This window comes from Ilyonectria robusta (genome assembly GCF_021365365.1).
Source record: "Ilyonectria robusta strain PMI_751 chromosome Unknown BGZ61scaffold_44, whole genome shotgun sequence".
Classification (NCBI taxonomy): Eukaryota; Fungi; Ascomycota; class Sordariomycetes; order Hypocreales; family Nectriaceae; genus Ilyonectria; species Ilyonectria robusta.
Window position 1 is genome coordinate 86,180 of NW_025764478.1, and position 16,919 is coordinate 103,098.

The window sequence follows — 16,919 nt, forward strand, 5'->3', positions numbered from 1 at the left end:
AATGTGACCACGAGAACCAGGCCACAGAGCTGCGAGGTGGAGATATATGGCCAGACATGGATTTTCTTACCCTAGAGGGCAAACTGCTTGCTAAGAGAGCGGTTGGCGAAGGTTCCGAACAACTCCCGTTTGGATAATTCCTCACAAACTCTCATGGCCGCTGGATCATGCCGCTCATGATATAAATAAACCCGCCATTTCCCTAAGATACAAGATCATTCTAGCCATCTTCATCACATACCACTGCTCGGCCTCAATATTCATCGTGACTTATCACCACGAAGGCCGTTCTCTTCTTCGATCTCGCTCTAGCTATATCGGCTTTTGCTGCTCGCTTCTCCGACGCTAAAAATGCGTCCGCAATTTCAACCACGTCGAGAACGCTCTTGTTTGCTCTAGCGAGGCTGAGACCTCCAAGCGCGACATCTCTAGCCCTCACAACCTCATTAGCACCCTCCAGGGTGCTGTCTTGTCCGTCAATACCCAGGGCATCTCCCTCGGTATGATGTGATACCGGGATAAATGAGACACTGGCTGACAACGTCTAGACGACATTTCTGATAGAGTCCAGAGTGGGGACCTCTCCTATGGTAGAGATGCTGGCCAAGCCCTCCCCGAGCACAACAGCCTGATAGACACCCTTACCAATTTCGTCACCAAACGTATCGGTTCTTCTGGCCTCAGTATTACCAACTGGTATATCAAGATCATTCACACCCTGGTTGTCGCTCTCGTTTCTAACGGTACTACCATCGTCAAAGGCCTCTTTACCATTTATGGCATCCGAACTTAGCTCGACTCTGTTCTACATTGCGTCTTTCAGATACTTGCCAACGTTCTGATCCTACTTATTGTCCTTCTTGGTGCCATTGTTCCTGGTCTTGTCACGGCCCTCAGCCCGCTTCTCGTTGGCAGCGGTAACGGTCTCCCTCCTCCCCTCCTTACCCTTGCCGCTGGTCTTCTCGCCGGTCTGACCGCTTGAATACTTGGAATAAGCACACGGAATGTCGGTCAATATCGGAGCTCTCAAAATGAGAGAAATACGCATAGGATATTCGAGTTCAGTTTTTAACGTTTAGTATCTTTCTTAGAAACGTATTTGGCGTGATCAAGTTAATATTGGAACATTATCAACTGCTGGATTATCGAAACGCTACCCCCCAGGAAATATTGTCACATTAGTAGAAGGCAGCCCAAATCTATTTCACTTAAGTACAACCAGGGGGAATATAACAGATGATCAATTGCTGAGACATGTCATTCTCTGCCGCAAGAACAACAGGAAAGCATCGCCGCATTGGTGTATGCCCGTTTTCGCATCATCACCAGTGGATGGCAATGGTGTAAATTGAGATTAATTATCGAATGTTCTACAGGAACGGGAATAAATTAAACATCCAACTGCACTAATAAGTAATAGGCATCTTCCAGCCCTTCAACAAGCTCGTCACCATTGCGCTATGTAGGACCGGATGTCAACTCCTCCTCGCCCGCCAAAAGCCCCGACAGCTGGTGAACCCGAGAACCCACTAGCTGCTATGCCGACTGAAGTTGCGGCGCGACAGGATGGCCAGAACCGGATTGGCCATCCCCAGATTGGGGGCAGGAACGCCACGCTGAGGAACTCCTCTTTTTACGATAGGGTAAGGGGCCATGGTAGTTAGAACAAGAATCACCTGTCACCTCAGGTGTCATCGGTGGTAAAAAGCAGATCCCTCTTATGGTAGTGAATCGTATGCCACACTTGCTCGTGAGGCATCCATCGCTCATGAGTTCTTCCTCCGCCAGTGCCCTCATCCCCTTTATTGTTGGTGACGATCAACAAACGTACCCGCAGGGCTCTGATTTATTTCAGCGAGAATGGAGCGACTCCATATCCCTGACCGAATTTTGGAAAGTCGGGAATCCCAATCGATGAAGACACCTTTCAATCGGGGCTTTGAGGAGGGGGACGGAAGAAGCCGCGACTATGAGACCTTCTTCGATCCGACACCACAGGAAGATAGGCATCATCGCTCGAAAGGTGTCGGGAGATGTGAAATCGGACGTCTTCATGTAAATGACTTTCAGCACCCCGGCCGCAGTTGCACAAAGGCCAAGTCCCATCAAGACACATATTAACAGCCGTTCCAAGACATGCCTATTCAATGTCCAGATAAGGAATATGGGCATAATAGAGAGTGTTAAGTCGCCGACCACACTAACTCCTTCGATGGGTTAGTGCACGTAATCTGAAACACTTTGAGCAAAAGCGTACCAACGAAGAGATATCCAACCACCCAAGCGTCCTGTGGGCTTACACATTGCGCATCTGGAACTTCTTCCCACATGCGTCGGAGTGGGCGGCATTCCAGCAGCTGGAAGGCTTCGCTGGCGAAAAGGGTCACTACTTGCAAACCGATAGTGAACCAGAGAGCCACCTTCCACATAATTGATCTCAGGTCGTGAAATTGGAGCAATAAGCAGGCCATTGAGACCCTGGCAAAGGTAGAGGCCCATAAACCTACAAATACAACGCCAAACAGAAGCTTCGAGATTTTGACAGTACTCTCAGGAGTAAGAAAGTGGTTGTGACGTCCGAACCCATTACCGACGGCCGCCGCGAAGAATGAGTAGGTTAGTACTTGTGCAACCTACTAAAACAATCAGAATCTCCCGCGTCCTCCGCTCTCTTGGCTGTTTAACTTACTACTGCAACTGCATTCGTATAGTCCGAAGCATTTAGCTTATAAATCGGGGTCACACGCGTGTAGATTCTAAGTACAAAGAGAAGGATGCCGAGACTGAAGATGGGAGTGATGATGGCGAGGTTCTGTGGCCCGATCGAGTCGTCCACCAGAGGAGGCTGTCGACCCATCACAGATAAGAAGGCAAGCATAATAGACCATTCCCACAAAAGATAAGGATAGAATGACAGTGGAGGGAAGGAGAAAGTATCACTTGGAATCTCTACTGCGCTGCACTCTCGATAGTGCTTTGCAAGCGGATTCGTGGCAAAAACGGATGTATCAGGCCAAATATCATCCTGTGCTATTTGGTAAGAGTTTGCGAGAAGGTTGGAGGGTACCTGCATGTCTCGCCTTTTGAGGGGCAATGGATTATCTCGTAATATTGTGTGGTAAGCGGTTCAACAGACATAATGACTGTCATGTGAAGTAAAACTATCCCAAAGCCAGTCAGCGCCACTCGAGCGCCACTCGAGCGCCAAGTTGTCATGCCGTCTTCAGGCCGAGCCACAGGCTTCGCCGGATGGCCAATCAACGCCATACGCTGGGACAATCTGGAATGTGTGGCTTACCTATTCCTTGACCGGATTATCTGTTTCACCCCAAAGAATCGACCTGCATTCAGCCACAACCCGGTCACCGTGCATCTATGTAGATAGTAAATTCCTGAACTCCAGAGTGGGAACCATGCATTTCCACAAAAAGCAAATACTTCGGTCTCGGATTGAGCCCCGAGAGGCTCGAGCGTGAGACCAGGCTAGGGTGGCAAGACAGCAAGACGGAAGACGGCAAGGCGGGCATGCTAGTTTGTTTTTGGGAAAAGCAAATTGCCATAGTGACAAGGTGTGTGTGGGCCGGCTCCTTCGTTGCAAGGGACCTCAGCGAAACAAAAGGATCCCCCGTGATGCTCCAGTGTCCACCGCATTCTGCGTTGCATCAGGGGATGTAGCAGTAGAGTATATCACGCCCGGTAAGGCCTGCGGTCTGGATGGACTCGAGAGGTCCAATTTCATCTTCTTTTAGACTCTCATCCTCGCATGCACACATATTATAATACGGGGGAGGACCCGGAGGTTTATGAGTCTTTGGCCTTGGGTATGACGTACACGCGATCGTTCCCGACTGTGAGGACCTACCTGGAATCAGACTCCACGCTAGGAGTTGGCCCGAAGGCCCCGGCTACGCCACCGACGAGTTGTTTTCGCTAGCCCCTGTTAGGTACTTGCCACTTTGAGGATGGATCCCCCGATTCCGCATGCACTCAGGAAGGAGACCCTTGACGGGTTGGGGATGTAGTTTTCTCGGCGTAATTTGGGGGAAATGGCATGGCGTCGACAGGATTGAGAGGCTGGGGGTGGTAAGCAAGGTGGAAAGTATCTAACCAACGCGACAAAAAGCAAAAGAGAGGCAACAAAAGCAATGTGAGATAATAGTGGCGGTGGTACAGGTATAGCAGAGACCTTTTACGAGATAATTAAGAGCCAAGGGGTGATTTGGATTGTGAATGGGATTTTTGGAATGTGAATGAGGATTTTGGAATTCGGAGAAGGTCTTGGAGCGCAGCTTCAAGGTCGTGCGAAAGCCACTTTGGCACCGTTTATAGGAGGATCATGGAGTATATAAGGAGGAGTTCATAGAGACCTAAGTCACCAGATTCATCCTCATCACCTCACATCACTGACCTTCGCAAAGCTTCCCAGCTGATCAACATTTTCATTCTCTTTTTTGCCGAGCGCCCCGCTAGGTGACCCCCGATTGAGACTATCCCCCCCTTCGCTGAAAGACGACAACCGGACCTACTTAGGTATGGCTTAATCGCTGATACATGAATCCCCATAGTATCTTGTAGTGCTAATGAGATTTCAAGTCTAGATTCTTTACGAGAACGCCCATCATGGCTACCGCAATGGGTGTCGAAACTGCCAATGGCATTTGGCTTGATGCCTACGGGGTGCAAATCCCACTTACGATTGGCGGGCAACAGTACTTCTATGGCCAGAATCTGTCGACACGTAGTTTCTTCATTTAGGAACTTCTCCCCAGCGGAAAAATGGGTGCAGAAACTGATAATAGCCGCTTGGGATACTCCTACGATGTTCAATTCCCCTTTACAATCGGAGGCAAGGTCTTTATTTACGGACAAAGCCTGACCGATTTGAACTGGTTTATTCAGGAGGTTGTCGCCGGTGGTAAAATGGGTGCTCCGATCTCTCACGGCTCCTGGAGTATTGCATATCAAGTGCAGTTTCCATTTGCCATCAACGGCATTCAGTATTTCTACGGCCAGAGCCTCAAGACAAACAGCTGGTTCATTAAGCAAATTCTCTCTGATGGGACAATGGGTCCTGAAACTGATCATGGCACCTTCAGCAGCGCATACGGGGTTCAGTCCCCATTTTCCATCGGCGGTGCTCAGTATTTCCTTGGCCAGAACCTGAGCACAAACTACTGGTTCATTCGGCAACTTCTACCTGGCGGCAAAATGGGTCAAGAAACTAATAATGGCCAGTGGCTGAGCCCGTATCAGGTGCAGTTTCCTTATTCTATTGAAGGCCAGCAATATTTCTATGCCCAGGACATGGACACACGCAAATGGTTTATCCAGTTTCTTCAGGAAGGCGGCAAAATGGGGATAGAGTTGCAAAACGGACATTGGTTGGGAGCTTACCAAGTGCAGTTTCCCTTTGCTGTGGGCGGACAGCAATACTTTTACGGGCAGAGCTTGACCAAGCTCAACTGGTTCATTCAAACATTGAACGCTTCGGGATCTTAATCACCTCAACAGCTAGCTATCTCGGCATGGGTTAAGCGAGAGGCTGATTTTGGTTTTATGTTAGGGAGGAAAGGCACTTTGTCGGTCAGAGGGATTAGATTGAAAGGTCGAGAATAGCCCTGGGGGGTTTTTGATTCGCTCGCCGGTTTTTTCCCCTCTACGGCTTTATTTCTATCCTTAATTAAAGAGATTAGTCACTGTGTAAAAACCTGTTATTATCCACGCCTGGTGATCCATTACCCACGAATCGAAAGCGTCAAGTCCGCCGCCTGAAGACATAATTCCCGCTTTCGTCGACAAAACCGCCCAATCCATCATCGCAGGCCCACCAGGGATGAGTTTTATGCCAGATCAATGAGTAATCCCTAACTCTGTGGCGCTGTCCACGTCACGGCGGTAACGGTCAGTTGAACGCTCCCTGATCTGAGGACCCCATTTTACCATTATCAGGAAAGTGAGGACCTGGAGAAGACCAGCAGCTGCTGCGACCAAGAAGGCGTTCTGGTATCCCAAGTTCTCGGTCCACGGTGTGATGCCATACCCTATCGCGAAGCCCATAGTGTTCCTGATACACATCGTAGCGACCACGGCGTCGGCGCCGAAATCCGTGTAGGTGTCAATGCAGTAAGAGAGCGAAAGATGTGCTCCTATAGCAATACAGCACCCGATGAGTCCCATAGCAAAGACCAGACCAAACCAGTGTATTCCATGTTCTGCCCCGAGGCCCCAGAGGAGAAGAGAGCCAGGGAGAAGGACGACCATAATGAGGTTCAGCCACTGCCGGTATTCCGAGTGCCATATTCCTTTGTTACGGCGAGCGAGCCAAATGACAACAACGTCGCCAAAGTTGCCAGCGATCAGACTGCCGACGCCAACACCGATCATGGGGGAAATATAGGTGAGTCCGACGTAGGATCTAACTCTGATTAGCTATTGGACTTGTGAAAATTTTCAAGTGGCACCTTACGCGCTAAAGTTATATGGCGGGGAGCTCAAGACAACAGATGCTGTACCGTTGAGCACAGAATACCAGATAAGCGAGCATCCGTATGAGAAGCCACAGTAGACGATGACGGGATAAGATAATAGGCGTAGGGGGCGTAAGACCATTGACCAGAAATGGTGGATCGGCTGCACATTATCGAACATTTTCAGCTTCTGCAGATATGTCTTTCGAGGCCAAGTCATAGTGCCGTTGAAGAGATCGTTCTGCGTATTCGGTTGAACACTTTCTGCTTTTGTGTCGTCCATACAGTTCGGCTTGTCTGTATCGTTAAGGCGGTTCGCCTCGTCGTATGCAGCTGTCTTCGATCCAATTTCATTCTGTGTCTCTTCAGTCACGAGTACGGATGTTCGCGTGAAGTTTGTTTCCTCCATGAAGAAGAAGCAAAATAAGAAACCAATGGCCAACCATATAGCTCCCCAGTACTAGCAAATGTCAGCTTTTGTAAATTCTCCAAGACGCTATTTCGACATACCTGAGCCCAGCGCCAGCCCATTCCATCGTTGATGAACCCGGCAAGGATCGGAGCCAGGAAGCCAGCTGCGAAGAGTACGAACGCATAGATAGCCATGAATTTTCCTCGCTCATGCGCACAGAATACGTCTGCAATGGAGATCTCTCCCAGACATTCTAGAGGGCCGCCCGCTAGACCTCCTAGAATCTTCATAGCCATCCACGCGCCAGGGCTGAGTGCGTGGGGGACGGCAATAGTAACCCCGATACTCAGCAGGAGCGAGATAAGATAGATAGGTCTCTTCCCAAACTGTTTGGCCGCTGGCTGCCATAACAGACAGCCCCATCCGAAAGCCAGGTAGCTGTAGCCGGTACCTGCGTTGAGATCTGAACAACGGGATTAGTGGCCTGCTAGGGCAATATGTGATAACAAAGTCCCTTACCTGCTACGGAAAGGCCGGTGTCTTCAGCCACGGGAACAATGATGGAATACACCAATGAGCACGACAAGCCAACCATGACCATATACACTGCCATGCAGGTGACTGAGAGCAATTTGCGCCGCCTAGACCAGTTGAGCGGATCCTCAGGATCATCCGTAGGCATAGGAACGAGCACAATATCGCCGTCGTCAGTATGTTTAGAGTGCGAGATATGCTGGACATCTACCAGATAAACCGTCCCAGGGACCACGCGATGGTCCGACATTTTGGCGTGAATTTGATGAAGGATGAGGAATAAGAGAAGGGTGTGATTATCACGTCGTTGGAAGAATGTGAGGCACAGCAAGCTATATACACGGCCAATTCAACTTGATCGTATGCTATGCTTAGGGAAATTGCCTACCTTGCATGCACAAACCTGGTGAATGTGACTTTAAGGTTTGAAGCATAACTTCACATTCAGGGACGTAGCTTATATTACTGATGTTTTAGGTGTAGCGGGGTAAGTGCCAAGATGAATAGTGGCTGTAAAAAGATGGTGAGTGCCAAGAGATAGTGAATATTAAGCCTACCTCCGGTGGCTATCATCAGCCAGGAACAAGGGTCCTAACGAGTCCGACCTATTGAGAAGACACAAGTTTACAGCTGTTACTAGATCCGTATGCTTTGCGATGGACTGTGTAAGAAACCGCAAAAGCCAAGAGACGGTGACATAGACCCCGCACGAGGCGTTTGTAGGATTAGTATCTAGTACTGAAAAGTCTCGGAAGATTGCTAAATTGAGCAGTTTCTCGCTCGTCTGGAGGACACATGAGTGTTATGCACCCGCTTTGTATGCAACCCCCAGCTTGAATCGGACCTATAATTAAGCCTGGTTAAGTTGCCAAGACTATACTAAATCCAGCGCTAGACCTTCTCGATTTATCAATACTTTACAGTACTTTTTAGACTTACTGAATTCGGTTATTTTGCGAAGGAATGCACGCTTGTTTAGCCCCACCCCAGCAACGTAATTGCGGCCAATTGCTTCGCTGTGAGCTTTTCTGTATTCTGGTGTTAGTAGACCCAACTGTTCGACCTGCGTTCCGATTTGTCTCGTTTTACGCCTGAGATACTAGGCATACAGCAGCAGCAGTAATCGGCCCGGCGACATACTGTCTGTTACTGATAGTTTGTTACTAGGAGAGGTCTTTAGTGGAGATCACACCCGTCCGTAGGGTAGGAGCTGGAGAGGGACAAGAGATAATGAAAGGCAACAGAAAAGCTGTCTCCTGAAGGTAAGAGACACAGAGTAATGAATTAATTCCTTCTGAATCTCTTAGAGAAGAAGAGAAAGAGAAATATCAATAACAGCTGCAATAATTCCCCTTACCCTACACTACGAAGTGGCTTGTAAATGTAATCGCTACACTGAGGTGCTAAAATGACTGTAGCTGCTAAGCACGTGCATAGCTTGTATCCTATGATATATATTAGGGTGAGGGATGCTATAACAAGGACACATACTTACTCTGTTTCGCCCTCACTCGAAAACATATTAATCAGTCCACTCAGAAATCCGTGTGTTCCCAAGGTGGCAATACCTCCCCTTGATGCAACCATTTGGTGTGCCGCCTGAATATGATCCTTTCCAGTCAAAAGATCACCAATTGAGACCTGAAAGCCGATTTAGTTTTATCATCATTTTCTAAAAAAACCCGTGGTAAGAAAATCCTACCTCATCGCCAGCTAAAATAATCGCTTTGGCTATACTCGAATCACGTGGTTTTCCCCCTTGCTCCGAAAGATCCATGTTGAGAGATACAATACAGGCTACCTTATATCGAAGAGCCATCTCCAAGTAATGGCCTCCGCCCTGAAGAGAATGGAGACTTCGACAGGCAGGGACAAGGATGCCGTTCAACATGCCGGGATCAGTTATTGCAAGTGGTATCCATTCCGTTATGGCACCATGCAAATATGCCTCAGGACTTGGGTGAGACGGGCTGTAGAAACCCCCGGCAGGGATGATGACTTGGATATCTTCTATTCTCAGCTATCGAAAGGTTAGAGATTTCTAGGAAGATCTCACAGTGGCTTATAAGGAAGTATTCAAACGAGGAGATCGGCCTCGCAGCTGATGCAAAGGGGTCTGTGGTAGCAGCTGAGAGCATTGTCGTGGGGTTTGGTAGCTGAAATGCGTTTGTGTTCGAAAAGGCAGCATCGATAGATTGGTCTACCCCAGAAGGTGATGGGACCAGAGTCCGCCTGGCTTCTTGCCGTAGGGACTCCTGATGCTTCTTGACCTGCTCATGCCTTGCTCGGGCATGGAATCGTTTAGCCGCGTACGACTTAGCTTGCTTCTGTATCGCCGACGAACGAATGTTACCAGTATTCTCCAGATAAACGAACTGGAATGTGCTGGGGTTGAGCGCCTGTGGATGGATTTTTTTAGACATTTCCATACTGAGTTGCTTGTCTTTGCTGCTGGATGGGAAAAAAATGCGTCTTGGTAGCGGATGAGGCGATTTTTGTAGGCACTGGTCCCTTACCGCGGAGCTGGACTGCTGCAACGTAACTAATGGCTAAGCTGTATTAAGCTAGAATGCCAAGCCAAGATATTTCCAGAGAGGGGATAATTCAATGGCTCCCAGCTTGTTTTCCAACCAGATCCCTGTCTCAATGTGGAGGCGAGTCAGCCTGTGCCGCTCATCATTATCCAAGGAGTGTCAAAAGACGATTTCATAAAGGGATGAGAGGAGCGGCAGTCGAAGCATCTAAATCTTTGCAAGATTGTACCTCCATAATTATACCATTTTGACTCAATTGATTCTCCTTGCGTTAGAATCTTTCCCCACGCTCTTTTCAGTGTCCCACGTCTCGACCATGGACAGCTCACCTCAACTCCCAGAGTATGTGGTCGTCTTCGGCCTAGGAGCAAACTGTACCTCGGAAATATGCCCTCTAGAATACAGCGTCTACGGGTACCGTCCAAGTCTTGCAGCTAATATTCTGTTTGTTGTTCTCTTCGCACTCGCTGGCATCCTGTACGTCTTCCTCGGGCTGAGATGGCGCACCTGGTTCTTTATGGTGTGTATGGTCCTGGGCTACCTCAACGCAGTTATGGGCTATATTGGACGCATCATGATGTACTATAATCCCTTCAACTTTGGGGCATTCATGCAACAAATCAGTACGGTCACTCATTTATCCCCTCATGATGCTATTTCAACCCCTCCCCTACTCTTTATCAGACAAGTTGGATTGGTTGAGACAGCTTGGGACGATGGATGATCTTGTCTTTTGGTCTAGGAAGGGAGAAAGCTAGCTATTTATACCTAGGGATCTGACTGATCCAGATGCCTTTGATGAGGCCAGATATCCTTGATCTAGAGGCCAGATATCCCTGACCTAGTGATTCCGACCCTAGCCGATGATCTAGGTTGTTGAGGATCATCTAGGTTGTTGAGGGTCATCAGGGTCATCTAGGTTGAAAGTCTCTATCTAGGTTCGAAGGAAAACCCCGGTACGGATCAAATCTTAGGCAGAGCTGACTTTTCCTATCGGTCCGTCTGACACTCTTGCTAATCCACCCTTGCAGTTTGCGTTTCTAGCACCCCTGTATACTTTTGGGCGGCCATCTACGTTACGCTTGCCTTTTTTGTCGAGCATTCTTTGCCCGCCCTCTCTCGATTCCAACCGAAGCTTTTTTACTGGATCTTCATACCTTGCGATTTCTTCTCACTCGCTGTCCAAGCAACTGGCGGAGTCTTGTCAACAATATCATCTGGAACGAGTCAGACCCGCGTGAATCTTGCTATTGCTGGCCTTGCGTTCCAAGTGTTCACTACTATTATTTTTTGTGGCCTATTTGGAGACTACCTGATTCGTTACTTCCGGTTCAACCAGGTTAGCGCACTGGAGCTACGGGTGAGGCTTTTCTTTGCTTTCCTGGCTTTAGCCATCCTTATGATAACAGCACGCTGCGTATATCGATTGGTAGAACTCCATCAAGGATATAGTGGACATTTTGTTAAAGATGAGGGTCTCTTGGTCGGACTGGAGGGAGTGTGAGTTTTGGCCTTGACTCTCTTGTTTATCTTCAAGAAACTATACTAATTTTTACTATAGGCTTATTGTCCTTTCAACATACTGTCTCCTAGTCGGCCACCCTGGACTTGTAATCTCTTTTAAGCGTCGAACTATGGTGGAATTAGTAGAAATATAAGGGCTTAAAGGCTAATCGATAACGGGGTTGTGTACATGATAGGAAATTCCGCTCCAACTCCACTTGACGGAGCGTAGTGGGGTGCAATATAAGGATTAAGCATGATTTTCTAACTAGAGCATAGATTGCCTGGTTTGTAACCTACTTGTTTATCAGTCTTTCCCCGAACGGTGGTGTCACAGGGGAAAAAAACCGTCAACAATGTTAGCTTTCCTTTTGCTTCACCGCCCGTGTTCATTTCTCGCCAAAGTCTTGAATCCCCAGTCGTTGTGCGCCGGGTCGGCTGTACTCGAATCTGCAGCAGACATGCGTTCCGACTCAACGGAAATCTCTTGCGCAACAACGATCCCGCCGTCTTTGTTTGTTGCGCTCTCCCTAGGTATGCCCGCGCCCATAATACGTTCCTCACTACCCCATGCTGTCGTCTGCGAGTTGGACAGGGGATGACGACGCGAGCCGTGTTGTTTCTGCCTTGTGTCGAACATGCTTCCGCTGGCCCCGTTGTCGTCATTGTTTAGTTGGTAACTTTCGCCACGGGTCGGTGACGATCTACTAAACAGCCCGCTCAGCCCAATTTTGTTTGCGCCTCTGCGCATCAGCGGCTGCAGGATTGGCAGGTTCGATACGATAATGGCAACGAAGGTCTCACGACATGCCCATGAGCTGCCTGCAAGAGCGCCTTCTGGACCGGACTAGATGGAAGAGAGATGGTTAACCAAAAAGAAAAAAAAAACCCTCTTTCTTGTGGGTGATATGGAGTACCTCGCACTACGAGAGTATCACATCATTTGGTGGTCTTACTGTCATAATCACAACGGCTCGTATTGTGCCGGCCATGATAACAAAAATGGCGCCGCTGAACAAGAGCATGAGCGTGAGACGTCGCCTCAAACCAATGTTCACCCCCCAGAGCAGCTATTAATAGGGAAGAACCAGGTCAGAGATGAAAAAGTGTCGAGATGCTAAGGTGGAGTTTTGTCGTTACTTGCCGGCAATGGGATAGATAGTAGATATAGATCGGTCAAGACGTTGGGTATCACAACAATTAGTACATAGGCTGGCGAGTTAGTCGGACGGCAGAGCCTGCCCGGGTCTGGATTGATTTGCCAGAGGGTGCGCATAAGGGGAACTTACCCCTGTCAGCGGCATCAGGTAGTCATCCAACTGCCAGCCAGAGGGCCCGACCTGCTGCCACCGTAGGGCGACCCGTACGGCAATCGTGACGAGGCCAAGCGAAAGTAAGATGAACTGTTCTTCAATCGCCATGATAATTGACGCGAAAACGCGGGAAATGATAGTGGAAGAAGAAGGTTGTAGGATTCCATGGCGAAGTACGTATCCATATAGTCCCGTGATGTTAAGCCACAGACGGTAGTACTGTGCTGCTGCGCGCTGTCAGCAAAGAGTGACATTCTCGACGCGTTTAATTCGAAGCTGACTAGACGACCTGAAGATCACTGACAGGGTTGTTGATTCATCTCCATAGCGTATCCCCGCGGTGGAGATTTGCATTAAACCAGTTAGAGGCCATGATTGGCGACATGACTCGTTGACGGCGTAGGCGGAAAATTCCGCCTACCCTCTAGCGGAGAGTCGATACTACGCAGAATTCTGCCTGCCATTCTTGCAGCAAACGCACGGATATTTAAGGGAAAAGGCGTTTGTCGTATCAAGCAGAAGCTTTACCAAGCTCGTCCAAAGAGTGTCACGATCGGTTCGAGTTCTAAGGGGTAAGCCGAGTTGGGGTGTCGCACTGAGCGTGGCTTATACATCATGGCCCTTAGTTACACTTGGACGCGTTTAGTACACACGCACACGTGCCACCTGAATTCAGGGGAAAGAATAGTAGGTATGACTGAATCGGTAGCATTGAGTTCTATGTGTGGTAATTCCGGAAGAATACCGGTACCAAGTCCAAAATCACAAATCGATACTGTTAGTGAGAAACACCCAATGACTGCGAAAGAGCTGAACAGCTGCTGCAAAAAACACCCGAAATTCCACGAGTTGCTCCTACGATAGCCCCAGAGCTAAACGCGGAGGCTGCAACGCCTAATTCTCTCCCTCAGGATATTATCAAAAGAGGAAATCCGATTATCCTGACCAGTCTACACGGGGCCCGATCATGCAAAGCATCTAGAGATATATCTAACACCCTTAGGTAAGTTCCTTAACAAAGAGCGAGATCATAGTGTAACGGGTGTCAATGTTAATACAGTTAATACAGACTCAGCCTGGTACGGCGCTAAGAGTGTCGAAAACTCTTGTTTGTACCGCCGGACATCTACAAACAACATAACCGCCGAGTCAACTGGCACTCATTGCACCCTTTTCAGCATGTTTATGTCATATGAGGAGGGAGAATCACTGTCGAAGGACCCGATATTTGGCTGCTTAATTAACATCATTAACACAGCCAGAGACATGGTATATTTTATTTCGTATATGGGCTGGAGAAAGTGAGCGGCTTGATAGCGCAGACATTTCATGGAGACTACCGAACTCGATCCTGTCATTTAAAGCCTTAATTTACCAATGGGGTTTTTTTTACTCTGTTATTTCTGTCTTCTCTTTGTCCATTTGCAGCGAAGGAATTCCTGGATATACACAGGCCTTGAGCCATATTAGTGTAGGTTGTAATTATTGCTAGATTTCCTGGCGGCATTAGCACCCGCAAATTGTGCGGATAATGGTTCCTCTTTTAGCCTAACTCCTGGGAGTTATATTGCTGGTCTCTAACACCTTCGGAACCAGGTCAGGAATTTCCTTCAGACTCGTACGTCTGAGGGTAAAATACAAGACATCTAGAGTAATATTGAATTAGATAATATTTGATATTTCAAAGCTGGCATTCTACTAATCTCGTAAATTTCCGACTTTCTAGATGAGAGAATGACTGGGACTTGTATAAAGTCTCGTAAAGGACAGACATTGTATTTAATATTTTAGGCCAGTTTTGGCTTGTCCACTATTACATCGTTCCGATGCCTTCGCATAACATAAAGGAGTGTGTCAATACTTCCAATCATAAAACATAGCCTCGAGGATTTCGTCCACATTAATTCCCTGCTCGATCCCTCGTCACCAGTCAGGCTCGTATTCACCATTGGTCGCTTTCTCAGACCCAATCCAAATCGTCTCTCATAGAGACTGGTTCGGAACCAAGATTGGATCTGGAAGCCAGTGGTCTAGTAGCCCTTGCCGTAGCCCTTGTTCTTGTCCTCTCCATAACCTTTGTTCTTGTCGTCGTTCTTCTTGTCGTCCTTGTTTTTGTAATCCCCATAACCCTTGTTCTTGTCGTCCTTCTTCTTGTCGTCCTTGTTTTTGTCATCCCCATAGCTTCCATAACCCTTGTTCTTGTCGTCGTTCTTCTTGTCATCCCCATAGCTTCCATAACCCTTGTTCTTGTCGTCGTTCTTCTTGTCATCCCCATAGCTTCCATAGCCCTTGTTCTTGTCGTCCCCATAACCTCCATAACCATTGCTACGGCGATCTTTGTTGTAGTTGCCTTTATCCCCGCCCTTGGAAGGATAGCCGTACTTGTCGTCATACTTGTCGTCATACTTCTCGTCGTCATCGTCGTCATCTCCCTTGCCCTTTTGCTTCCCACCCTTGTCTCCGTAGCCACCGTATCCACCCTTGGGAGGATAATGGTCGCCGTACTTGGCTGGAGTACCTGGCTCGGCCTCAGGGGCAGGGGCGGCCAGAATGGCTGGGGCGGCAGCAGCAATGAGGGCGATGAGGGAGAGCTTCATTTTGACGTCAAATGGGTGAAGGATATTCGAGGAAGTAGGAATTGCAAAAGTTTCGTTTAAGAGGTATGCGAAGAAAAGATAGTGGTTGTTAGGGGAAATGAAATTGATTTTATCTGTATGAGCTGGGAGATAGAGATAGATATTTATTCTTGAAGATGAGGGGGAAGGCTTAGCTTTATTTATAGATACTCTTCTATCATAAAGCTGGATAACTTGAGCTGCTTTATGGCACTGTGCCTCTCACATCTGGTCTCAGGATCACATGAATTTCTTGTTAGCCTGCACGAAGTCGATTACTGAAGCCAACATGGATTTTGCTACCTTCGGCAGATAATACACCTCCAAGTCATCTCGGCATCTGCATAGGACAAATGACATGACGCGGCCATTTCTGTGTATAGTCTAGGCTAGAGCAATCCCGCCCTTTGGCCCAGGTCTTACGCTATCATTAATTCGTCATTTTGAATGCATGACGTTGTACTGAATGTTGTTGAGATGAATTCTGGCTGGGCCCCGTTCACTTTCGCAGAGACCTTTTCTTAGTTATGCTACCAGCAGATTATGCAGACGCGCAATCGATTCTATACGAGTTTCTTTTTTTAGACGCCTACATAGTCGTCAGCCCCGAAACTGCGATTGAGTTCTATGTCGCGGGCTTAGTGAATCTGTTGTTCGGCAAATGGGGATATACCAGCCGCAATAACGGCATCTGAAATATCTCAATCCACTTTTGTGATATTCAAATTATCAGATCTCACAGGGAATCCGTCTGGAAACTGCAACTGGGATTCTGCTGACTCAGATGAGACTAGGTGGTGTCATCGCTATATAGCTATTAGTCACTATGTAAAGCACTCAAGGCCCATGAACTAGAATATTTCTGGCCGAGAATGGCTATATTGGGAAGTGAGTTTGATCTCCTGATGGTAGCAAATGTGGAGTGCTAGACCCGAGTAGCTTCCGTTTTTGGTATCGACCTAGCCGAACGGCTTCAGAACATCATCAAAACGACATCAGCTAAAAAATACAACCTTGAGGGAGCGATGGAAGCTTGCCGGTGGCTTCTAAAAAGGAACCAGGGACGATGCGTTGCTACCCTCGTCCAGAATAGGATAGTGCAGGCACTTCAATGCCTGTGATGCATGCTGTGGCTGACATGGCCACATCATCAAGGTGGATGCAATTGGTGCCCGCACCACCTCGTCGGCTGCTTGTCTCTCCGATGAAACTATATTACTCAATATTACAACGCGTAAGCTTGTATAACAGTGAAGTAATTGAAATTGCCTCTCTGTCTACCTCCCGCCTGATGACGACAATCTGACTGTATCTTGCCTCAGAGCATGTATCAAAATTGCCGAGATAAATTAGGAAAATGTTGAGCCAATGGAGATACATCTCATACATTTCCCTTAATTAATCTCACTTTTATTAATACCTCGGATTCGACATGCTTTGCAACACGAACGTCAATTTTCATCACCATGCATGGACGATATTCGTTAACATGTGACAAAGAAAACGTGCCCTGTGAGCCACGTCTCGTCATCGCGCTCAGT

At 47.9% G+C, this 16,919-nt stretch overlaps 8 protein-coding genes across 8 annotated transcripts; 4 read left to right on the forward strand and 4 right to left on the reverse strand.

Annotated features, from left to right (window-relative positions):
• Positions 1 to 56: 56 nt before the first annotated feature.
• BGZ61DRAFT_540483 (uncharacterized protein) lies at positions 57 to 793 on the forward strand (the record flags this gene model as incomplete). Its single annotated transcript, XM_046254913.1, has 3 exons — positions 57 to 127; positions 400 to 500; positions 549 to 793. The coding sequence occupies 3 exons, from the start codon at positions 57 to 59 to the stop codon at positions 791 to 793; spliced, it is 417 nt and encodes a 138-aa protein (XP_046095336.1).
• A 671-nt stretch (positions 794 to 1,464) lies between these two features.
• On the reverse strand, positions 1,465 to 2,857 carry BGZ61DRAFT_567588 (uncharacterized protein; the record flags this gene model as incomplete). Its single annotated transcript, XM_046255973.1, has 3 exons — positions 1,465 to 2,140; positions 2,241 to 2,633; positions 2,690 to 2,857. 3 exons carry the CDS (start codon positions 2,855 to 2,857, stop codon positions 1,928 to 1,930), a joined length of 774 nt encoding a protein of 257 aa, XP_046095337.1. The 3' UTR covers positions 1,465 to 1,927.
• A 1,467-nt stretch (positions 2,858 to 4,324) lies between these two features.
• On the forward strand, positions 4,325 to 5,722 carry BGZ61DRAFT_174388 (uncharacterized protein). Its single transcript, XM_046237619.1, has 2 exons — positions 4,325 to 4,530; positions 4,594 to 5,722. The coding sequence occupies exon 2, from the start codon at positions 4,777 to 4,779 to the stop codon at positions 5,497 to 5,499; it is 723 nt and encodes a 240-aa protein (XP_046095338.1). The 5' UTR covers positions 4,325 to 4,530; positions 4,594 to 4,776; the 3' UTR covers positions 5,500 to 5,722.
• A 128-nt stretch (positions 5,723 to 5,850) lies between these two features.
• BGZ61DRAFT_499959 (MFS transporter-like protein) lies at positions 5,851 to 7,663 on the reverse strand (the record flags this gene model as incomplete). Its single annotated transcript, XM_046251483.1, has 4 exons — positions 5,851 to 6,415; positions 6,467 to 6,927; positions 6,978 to 7,342; positions 7,399 to 7,663. 4 exons carry the CDS (start codon positions 7,661 to 7,663, stop codon positions 5,851 to 5,853), a joined length of 1,656 nt encoding a protein of 551 aa, XP_046095339.1.
• Positions 7,664 to 8,668: 1,005 nt separating this feature from the next.
• BGZ61DRAFT_523703 (uncharacterized protein) lies at positions 8,669 to 9,842 on the reverse strand (the record flags this gene model as incomplete). The annotated part of the gene is made up of 4 exons (XM_046252598.1): positions 8,669 to 8,858; positions 8,909 to 9,054; positions 9,116 to 9,420; positions 9,470 to 9,842. 4 exons carry the CDS (start codon positions 9,840 to 9,842, stop codon positions 8,804 to 8,806), a joined length of 879 nt encoding a protein of 292 aa, XP_046095340.1. The 3' UTR covers positions 8,669 to 8,803.
• A 421-nt stretch (positions 9,843 to 10,263) lies between these two features.
• BGZ61DRAFT_371123 (RTA1 like protein-domain-containing protein) lies at positions 10,264 to 11,451 on the forward strand (the record flags this gene model as incomplete). The annotated part of the gene is made up of 2 exons (XM_046242069.1): positions 10,264 to 10,570; positions 10,979 to 11,451. The coding sequence occupies 2 exons, from the start codon at positions 10,264 to 10,266 to the stop codon at positions 11,449 to 11,451; spliced, it is 780 nt and encodes a 259-aa protein (XP_046095341.1).
• A 375-nt stretch (positions 11,452 to 11,826) lies between these two features.
• Positions 11,827 to 12,871, reverse strand: BGZ61DRAFT_486164 (uncharacterized protein; the record flags this gene model as incomplete). Its single annotated transcript, XM_046249822.1, has 3 exons — positions 11,827 to 12,297; positions 12,407 to 12,520; positions 12,740 to 12,871. 3 exons carry the CDS (start codon positions 12,869 to 12,871, stop codon positions 11,827 to 11,829), a joined length of 717 nt encoding a protein of 238 aa, XP_046095342.1.
• A 1,649-nt stretch (positions 12,872 to 14,520) lies between these two features.
• Positions 14,521 to 15,493, forward strand: BGZ61DRAFT_465778 (uncharacterized protein). The gene is made up of 4 exons (XM_046247619.1): positions 14,521 to 14,612; positions 14,644 to 14,741; positions 14,786 to 15,375; positions 15,453 to 15,493. The coding sequence occupies exons 1-4, from the start codon at positions 14,590 to 14,592 to the stop codon at positions 15,459 to 15,461; spliced, it is 720 nt and encodes a 239-aa protein (XP_046095343.1). The 5' UTR covers positions 14,521 to 14,589; the 3' UTR covers positions 15,462 to 15,493.
• Positions 15,494 to 16,919: the final 1,426 nt, after the last annotated feature.

Bases quoted from the DNA above. Each gene is read 5' to 3' on its own strand.
- BGZ61DRAFT_174388 (XM_046237619.1), top strand. From the start codon at position 4,777: ATGGGTGCAGAAACTGATAATAGCCGCTTGGGATACTCCTACGATGTT.
- BGZ61DRAFT_465778 (XM_046247619.1), top strand. From the start codon at position 14,590: ATGCCTTCGCATAACATAAAGGA. The intron at 14,613-14,643 runs GTGTGTCAATAC...CATAAAACATAG, and splicing joins CCTTCGCATAACATAAAGGA to CCTCGAGGATTTCGTCCACA. The intron at 14,742-14,785 runs GTCTCTCATAGA...TGGATCTGGAAG, and splicing joins TCTCAGACCCAATCCAAATC to CCAGTGGTCTAGTAGCCCTT.